Raw genomic sequence first — 8,855 nt, 5'->3', positions numbered from 1 at the left:
TGCCAGGTGAGAAATACCTGCCTCACCTTTTGTGATTGAAGCAGTGAACACAGGGTGGCAATCTACAGTCTGAGTCTAGTCCTGGCTCAGCTGGTTTCAGACTTTTGCTCCCTAAAGCTCCTTTCTTCATAATTTTGTTAATAAAGACATTGAAAAAATGAACATGTTATTTTTAGTACTTTGACTGAATATTTTTCTCCTCGCTTCTCCTGGATTGTTGATGATCTTTGGATGATTTGCTTTCCATTCCACACCTATTACTGGGATCTCTTTGGCAGCACACTCAGTTTTATTAGGTATCATTCTTAAGCCTTTTACTTAATTAATAAACTCAATTTACTTATTTACTGATGGATTGAGTAAAGGCAGACTCAGAAGGCCCTGATCCTAGCCTTTTGGCCTTAGCACTTTGAAGCGGTAGGGTAGTAGGTGCAATACATGAAGGTGGCTGATCACTTACAACCTTTGTCAGAGTCTCCAACTTGATACCATTAGCAAGCAGCTCCTTTTAAGACAAAATCTCGTTCTAGATAAAAACATCAAGAATCTAGTTCTGCGTGATGCTACTCACTGCTGACTGGTAATGACACGGCGATACAACTTTAATAGTGTGTTCCAGCTAACATTCAAACCCAGGTATTGACTGCCCCATGTGTAGTTTATGTTGACTACGATATCCTGAATTGCCACGGCCTACCTCCAACAGCTGGCGTGAAGAGTGCCTGCCCCGAGCTGACACCACAGCGTGACGGTTGGGACATTCTCCCAGCTGCGAGGCACAATTTGGAGCTGAAATGCTTGAGGACAACCTCGAACCCAGACTTTCCACTTCTGGAAGCAAACATTTCACTCACCCAGGGATACAAAAGAGGGTGAACACACCTTCCTCATTTTTCACGCAGAAAACTGGACTGAAATTGTTTGTGCTCTGTGGAGTATGGCGAGTAAGTGAGCAGCAGGCCTTACGCCAGCAGCAGGCTTGGGTTCCTGTCAGTTCTAGGATAAAACAGGGCATGCTACAGTCCTGACACACAAAGAGATGCAGAGGCCCAGCAAGAGATTTTCTTATGGCCTATCACATCCTTCTCCACCACACACAAAATCATTCATGTATATTGATGTGCTGTGCACTAGACTGGAATCTTCTCTCACGGTGTTTTGCTTGGGCTGGAGAAGGAGAAGACCACATCGGTCTCAGTGACTCAGTGGACTGCTCTTGTGGAGGTGATTTTTATGATGGTTTTCCACTGGAATGCCACAAGTTATAGGGCTCTGCTGTGGTGGGAGACCACACCTAGGACCTGAGGACATCATATATGAATTCTCAAACTGCTGGATCAAGTCCCTGCCCTTGAACTGCTGCAACCTCATGCTAGCTCCCTTCATCCTGTTCTTACAGGTCAGCCATTACACCCCTGTGCCCTTGAAGAGCCTGCTGCAGTTGAATTGTTGACCCTTTCCTGGATGGGCAACCTTGTCTTTGCCATCCGTTGCTAGCTCTAGCATCCTAAACCCATGCTAAACTTGGCAGAGGCTGTCAAATCAAGAGTTACCACCCTGCCACCCCTACCTCATCAGTTCTGGGAACGGATGGTCTAGAGGTTCCAAGCACCTCAAATTGGCCTGAATGCAAGTAGTTTTGTGCTAGTGGTCATTACTTCAACAAAACCAGAGAATTTCACTTCACACCATCAACTGCGTTCCATTAACTCTCAAAACTTAGGATTCTGCATCAAAAGGGGAAGTCGCTGTGTTGATTGCTCATTAGCATGTATTTTAAGACACAGACATTAATTTTCAGAGATAAAATATACATACAAAAAGCTGTTTAAAGTAAGATTTTCTTTTCTTTCTAACACATGTATAATCATAATAAGCTGGAGATGCAATCCCAATGTCAATAAAAGTTATAGGTTATTCCGACAATGTATAAGCTTCTGTAACTAATTGAAAGACACATTTATTTGGGTTTGTTCTAAAGTTTTTGCAAAGCCTTTGCCAGCCTGGACTTTACAGACCCACAGGATAACTATTCCTTACATAAAAGACAGTATTAGATTTGGACCATAAAAGGGTAGTAACAGTCTCATGAAATCCAAAGCTAACTGTGTCTGTCTGCTAAGGTGTCCTCCAAAATTACTTCTTAGATAGAACTGAGCTGGCCTTGACTTTAACTCTTCCCAGAGAAAGGAAATACTTTGCCTGGAGTTGACATAAAACATGTTGTTGTAGCACTAAGTAATGAAAAAATAAAGAAAACGCTGTTCTTTGTACCATAAGAGCTACAATAGCATTAACCACTTTTTTTTTTTTTTTTTTTCTTTCATCCAGAGCGTAAAGACTCCAATACACTTATGTTTGGAGTGATATACACAAGCTTTACAATATGAAGTGGTTAGAAAAGGATAAGCACGCTAAAATCCTGTCATGTGCATAAACACCTGTATCTCCTGAAAAGCAGTGTTAGTTACACATGCTCAGAGTGCCCCTGACCTTCTTTGCTCGCAGGGCATGGAAGAGGCAGTCTTGAAATGCTCGTGCAATGCTTGTGCAATGGGCCTCCTGGGCGCCTGAGCTCGGCAGTCAACCAACAGGTGATTCCTAGATGCTCCAGCTAAGGTTATCAACAAGATGAGAGTAATGCAGGGTTTACCAATAACTTCAACAGCATTGCACCCTGTCTGTAATTTCTGGGCACTAGGCAGGCTTCAAAACTTCATGGAGTGTTAAAAGCGTAAGTGGACAGAAAACTGGTAATTTTAGGCGTTCTTTGAAAAGGCTGACTGCTACTGCCATATGGAAAAATATCAAGGATCAAGTTCCCAGATCTCCCAGTTAGGTCTGGCATGCTCTTTGGCACCCTTAGCTGCACCTTCGGTGCTTAAGCTGCACCCCACGTCTGTTTAATCCTTACTGTTAATAGTTCTACTGTATAACTCTACTTGTTCTTCACAGACGGTTGCTAAAATCAGAACTCTACCCTGAAATCCTCAAACTTTGAGTCATAACAACCTATGCTGTCACAGTAGCCACGTAAAATGCGACACAGAACATAAAGTGAAGACAGACAGAAAGTTACATCCCAAAAGTAAATTTAAGGTTTTCCTTTTTACACATGCCAATAGTGACAAAGCCAAACTTGCTTTCTGCTGTGAATCTTTGTCTTCATTTGGTGCTTAATGTTTGAAGAGTTAAAATCGCTCTGGCAGTGGTATGATAAATAGAGCTAGCTAAGTGCCTCTTCAGACTGTTTCTTCCAGCCAGTTAACTCTGAAAAATATACTGTTATAATGAGTGCTTATAAGGTTTTCTTCAACAACATTCTACTTTTAAGCACAGAACTTCAACTGCTGTACTTTGAGTTCAAAATTGCATCTGTAATGTACTTTTATTACAGAAATACACGAAAGCTTCCAGCTTCTGTTCTTAGCTTACTAAGATAATAGATCCAAAGGGACCTCCCTGACAAAACAGCCAAAAAATACGAAAAAAAAAAAAGCCTCAACACTTAACTGCCAATATTTTTATTATGGCAGTGACAGCATAAAATCTCCTTAATGCTTGTTCTCAAGCTCCAGTACCTTACACCTGTGCCTTATTTTTGCAGTACTCTATTTCCTCAGCACATTAGCTTACCTGTGTGAATTCAAAACCTCCTGTGCTAGATCTTAAAATATAAATGAGAACCATAGTTTGTGTGACCAAAAAGCAAATCCACACTAATTTCTGAAGTTGTATATTTCTTGGAACAAGATCCATTGTTTTGCAGCTATAAGCACTTTACAGTAATACAGGACTTCAGCTTTGGCATTATTAAATAAAACAAAACAAAAAAGCAACAACCCAAACTCAAGAAGTATGGAAACATTTCCTCTCCTCTTCACCCCCCCTCAAGGAGATTCAACAAGAACAGAACTAATAGACAACTTAAGTGAACAACATTAAATTTTATTTAGAAGTGTTATAATACAGCCACCATCAAAGTTAAGAGCTGAACACAAGACTTGCATAGATTTTTGTTTTTTGTTTTTTGTTTTTTTTTTTTTTTAAGGTCAAAGACTCCTCATTTGCTGTTGTTTGGCATAAAGATAACTAACAAGTTTTGGTGCAGATCTGTAATTCTTGGGGAGGGGGGAAGGAAAGCACCACACATTTGGTTTATCTAGTAAGCAAAGCTAATAGCTGTGATTGCCCGCTGGCCCCCCACCCCCCCCCACTGGAAGTTTTCTCAGAAAGACTTTGCGCTTTGGTTAAGAACTTACAAATTAAAAGCACAATGTATGATCGTTTTGCAGAATTACATTCTTGGAAATGTATACAGTATTGTGTGCCACATCCCTCTGATAGAAGGCACAATTTATGAAAAGAACATTCATGAAAAAAAAAAGTGAGTTCTGAAAGGCTAAGAGCGACACCCACCAATCGTGGTGGATTTTTTTTTTTTTGTTTAAGTCCGAGCAAGACCTTATTTTCTGCCACTCTGCCCCAAATATCTGTAAAGTAGCTTCAATATTCATAAACTGAAAGCTTTTCCAGAGATGAACAAAGAAACACACACCAGCCAACACAGTTTTCTATTGCTATGGTCACTTTACAAACTATACGTGGGTAGTCACTATCTCCCCTCAAGAACCTGTGTGTCAACAAGCAAATAATTACAGGCAACCTTTTTTTTTAAGCTTCTTTCTCCCTGCATACTTGAGGACTAGTGAACAAAGTTGTATGTGGCAGTAAAGCTGGTCATTTTGGGTAAAGTGCTTGATGAAAGCAGGGAAACTACAAGAACGATAAATTAGCAAAACCAAAAGTGGAAGTGTTACGTTTATCATACAAAACAAATAAAATTGGAGCATTTTCACATTTTCTTCTTCCATTAGACAAGACACAGCAAAAAGATCCTTCACGGTGAAGAGCTCCTTTAAAGTATATTTCATAACACAGTTTTCTTACATTTCTGGGATACAGAGTTATTTGACTTTAGACTCAGGAACAATGTTCCAAAAAAGAAAGTATTATTACAGCTAAGAAACAGAGATTACATAGCAAGTTTTAGTAATTAAAAAAAGAAATCTTTGGGAAAATGGTATTTAATACTTTCAATAACTTTAAATGCCCTGATACTATATATTTTACAGTAGAAATGCAAGAGCCTTTGGAACACAGCAATGCTTGATTCTGTGTGAATCTTCTCTTAAGACACCATCTTTTTCTTACATTCCACTGAGCAAAAGACCATCCCTTCTACCGGCATGAACTTTTGGCCAATTAGACACTTGCTGCAACAGGAACACAAGAAGCATTCCGGCGTAGCATGCCAGTTGAAGTTGTTGTATGTCACACGCTGAACTTCTGGATCTATAGCATTATGACAGCCTTGGCAGATCTGTTTAGAAACAAGACAAAAGTTAAATGAGGCACACACATCCTATACAAGTCCAATAAAAGCTAGAATTCTTAAAATGTTTTTGGATGAGACAGGTGTTAAAAAAAGCCTTTGAAATAACTCTCCAGCTTTTGATTTTCCTTTATTTTCAAAGCAGAGTTTCCAAACAGAATGCAGCTGAGGACAACACAAAATAATAAAACACACACAAGAAGTTAGTAGACAGTTATGATGATTAGGATTTCCCAATGCCAAAGTAATGATAAAAGCTTGTTGTGCCAAACAGCACAGATCTTCATGTATTAACCCCTATACTACAGATTAGTTACAAATCTTCCTGTGCATTGGCAGCTGTAAAGCAATGCCAAAGGATTAAAGGTTACCAGAAAGTCTTGGATGTAATTTATCTTAAAATCTGGTTGTCAAAAAATTAACATTTATATTTAAAGGAAGTTAATGTTTTAAGAGAAAGAAAAGCCTCTCCAAAAGATAATTCCTCACACCAACCTCAGAGGATTATTAACTGCCAGCTAGAGATAATAATTTTCCCCTCCATTAACTACATGAATAGTCTAGATGCACATTAGATCAAACTCTGAACTAACAGCCAATTAATTGGTAGATATGAATGGACCTTCATCTCTGATTAGAGTTCCTAGCGTAATTAGGAATCAAGAACTACCAGCCTTTCCCAAATCTCTAGCTTTATCCCATCAGTCACTGTCCTTTATAACTCATGTGGTTAGAAATACAAAGAAAGCACCTAGATTGCAGCTGCCTACAGGCTTTTAGCCCACTAGCTGAAGTTGAATCCCACTGGTCACAATGAACTATGATTGACACAAACTACATGTTTAGCAGCATTACTATCTTCACCTACTTTACTCCTCCTGTTACAAAATCCTGCTTCACCACTGGCAAAGATATTTTCAAAACAGCCTCCTCCCACCAGTGGCTTTTGTTCCAAGTTTATAAAAGCAGACAAGTATTTAGTAGATTCAAAGTGTTTTTTTCAAAGGGGAAAAAAAAAGATAATTGACTTAAGCCTAAGCTTACATTCCACTTGTACTCTTCAGATACATCTACAGAGCTTGAAACTTGTATGTTCTCCCAATGAGTTCTCCCATACATATGAGTTTCAAGCTCCGTAGATGTATGTTCCCTTCTTTCACAAGGCCAACACACATGTAAGGGTCTTACCGCAGCATGGTTCTTCACATAGCAGGGTTTGCAGACTGGCTTGTCATTTACCATTACATAGATTTCCCCAGCCAAAACACAATCACAGTCAAAACAGCAGAAGTGTTTCAGATGCCAGCTTTGACCTTCCGCTTGTGTGTATTCATTGCTGAATATTAGCTGTAAGTAAGATACAAACAAATATTGATATAGTCATTTGAATAGTATTCCTTTCAATAAAGCCTCAGGATGCCTTGTAATTTCCAAGGGGCTCCTCACGATTCCACCATTTCAAGTGATTTCAACAACAAAAACAAAAGGCATTCACTTATTTGACCGTTTCCCAAAAGTCCCCATTTTTTTTTATGAAGAGCCCATAGACGCCACAGGCTCCAGGCAGGCTGCTTGCTCACTGTGTGTCACACAAGGTGTGCTTTGGCAAGGTCCTCCACAAACAGCTATGTAACTGGGACTTCATAGAAGAATTTGTACTCATGTATTACATCTTATGTCCCTGCAGACCACACAAACTGCCCATCAAATCCAAAGCAAAACTATGGATCTTTCTCAAAGTTGAGTGTCCGTATCAGTTTGAGTTCCTTGCAACTATGATCAGCTAAAACTGGTGAAAGCACATCATGTCCCTACACCGAAATACTTTACTAAGTCATATTCACTTCTCATGGGAGCAAATGTGTGCTAAAACAAAGGTCTGGTATATTTCCTACCTCATCACATCCAGCACAGCGGGGTTTTTCACTATCACAATAATGTCTTCCACAGTACAGGTTACCATTCTTCCAGAAATAGATCATATCTACTAGAAGTTCACTGCAGGTGCAACAGACAAAACAAGCTGGGTGCCACAGTTTGTCATATCCAGCACGTTCTGCGTAGACAGCTGGGTCACCTTCTTTCATGTTCAGTTTGCAGCGATAGCAGGACTGGAAAGAGGTTATTGCCAAATTAAGTAAGTCTTTGAAGATGTCTATTTAAAGCAATTACATATTACTGACATATTTAATTCCACCTTCCCAGACCAAAATTAAAGCATTAGTTTACCCTCCCGTGATCAGACAGTAGCGTGACATGATGCCACAGTACAGGTTTAACTAAGCAGTTCAAGATGATGCACATTCTACTGACATTGCACTAGTGTTACTAAACGGATTACTGTATTTCGCCATATTCACCTTCTTGCAGCTACAGTCCATTCTTAGAAAAAAAAAAAAAAAAACAGGCAATTAAAACGGGACGTTATGTTCTATAAGCCTTACATAATGAAGAAAAAGGAGCCTCCATCAAAGCTAACCAACTACACTATGACTAGAACAAATGACAAGAAAACAGCTGTCCTTATAGGTCGTGAGAAGATCAAGTCGTATCTGTACCACTGGTGAGGAAAAAAAAAATCATTTGTGAATATTTCAAATTCATTCTGTTTAAAGCTGTGTTCTAGAGATGCTAGTCACTCATGGCTGTTGTCCAATAGTCCATGATTAACGATCTTGGAATTGGGAGCGTGATAATGGAAAAGGGACTACAAAGTTTATGAACACAGCTACACTACTAGTCATTTCAAAAAGTTAACAGTCTGTCTTCTGTCCTACATCTGCTTACAGGCAGGGTTTTCTCATCAAGTCAAAAAACACAGGTTGTTTAGGTTACTGAAATAAGAATTTTTATGTACACTTTAACCACCAGTTTGGCATTTCCTGTACTCCAGCAGACTGGGCTGAACATCCTGGGAAGGTTTACGCTATGATTTACATCACTACAAGCCCAGCCATAAATGGCTTTTCTAACTCGGCGTGTGTGTGTATATGCACATAAAAAATTAAAATAAATGGAAAAATAAAATATAAAGTGTCTCAGCTGTAAGGCGTATTGATCAGATCCCCGTATTTGTTTCAGACAAGCGATTTCAAAGTATACAAAGGAAGACATCAAAAGGGGAAGAAGCACAGCATGAAAGGGGAACTAGTGAAAGGGGAAGTGTAAATACGTATGTATATAAAGCTTCTTGACTCTTCTTTCTACTTCAGACCTCACACTCCCAGAGAAGCCAATTGGAAGGTTTAGTAGTTGCATGGACCCAGATGAGAGCAAGCCGATTCATTTACCTATCATTTGTAACATCCCCAGCCTAGGTGGTTGAAAGGTGCATAAAGAGATTTGCTTCTTTACAAGATTAAAATATGCTGAATATCCATTGTTCTGTTATTCAGCTTTCAGTCATGGTGAAACAGATCTATTTTTTTTTTAAACAGAGGCAATTATTACATGTATATTT

The 8,855-nt window shown here is 39.3% G+C and overlaps 1 protein-coding gene across 2 annotated transcripts in view; it reads right to left on the bottom strand.

Annotated features, from left to right (window-relative positions):
• Nucleotides 1-3,927: 3,927 nt before the first annotated feature.
• Nucleotides 3,928-8,855, bottom strand: part of TES (testin LIM domain protein) — a 28,430-nt gene continuing 23,502 nt past the window's right edge. For both annotated transcript variants that reach the window (XM_080391023.1, XM_080391024.1), the window contains exons 5-7: nucleotides 7,291-7,506; nucleotides 6,584-6,742; nucleotides 3,928-5,383 (exon numbers count right to left, since the gene is read on the bottom strand). In XM_080391023.1, coding sequence (XP_080247149.1) covers nucleotides 5,192-5,383; nucleotides 6,584-6,742; nucleotides 7,291-7,506 — 567 coding nt within the window. In that variant the 3' untranslated portion in view covers nucleotides 3,928-5,191. The remainder of the gene's footprint in view (nucleotides 5,384-6,583; nucleotides 6,743-7,290; nucleotides 7,507-8,855) is intronic.

This window comes from Falco punctatus (assembly GCF_963210335.1).
Source record: "Falco punctatus genome assembly, chromosome: 6".
Lineage (NCBI taxonomy): Eukaryota > Metazoa > Chordata > Aves > Falconiformes > Falconidae > Falco > Falco punctatus.
This window is presented reverse-complemented; position numbering and strand designations above follow the sequence as displayed.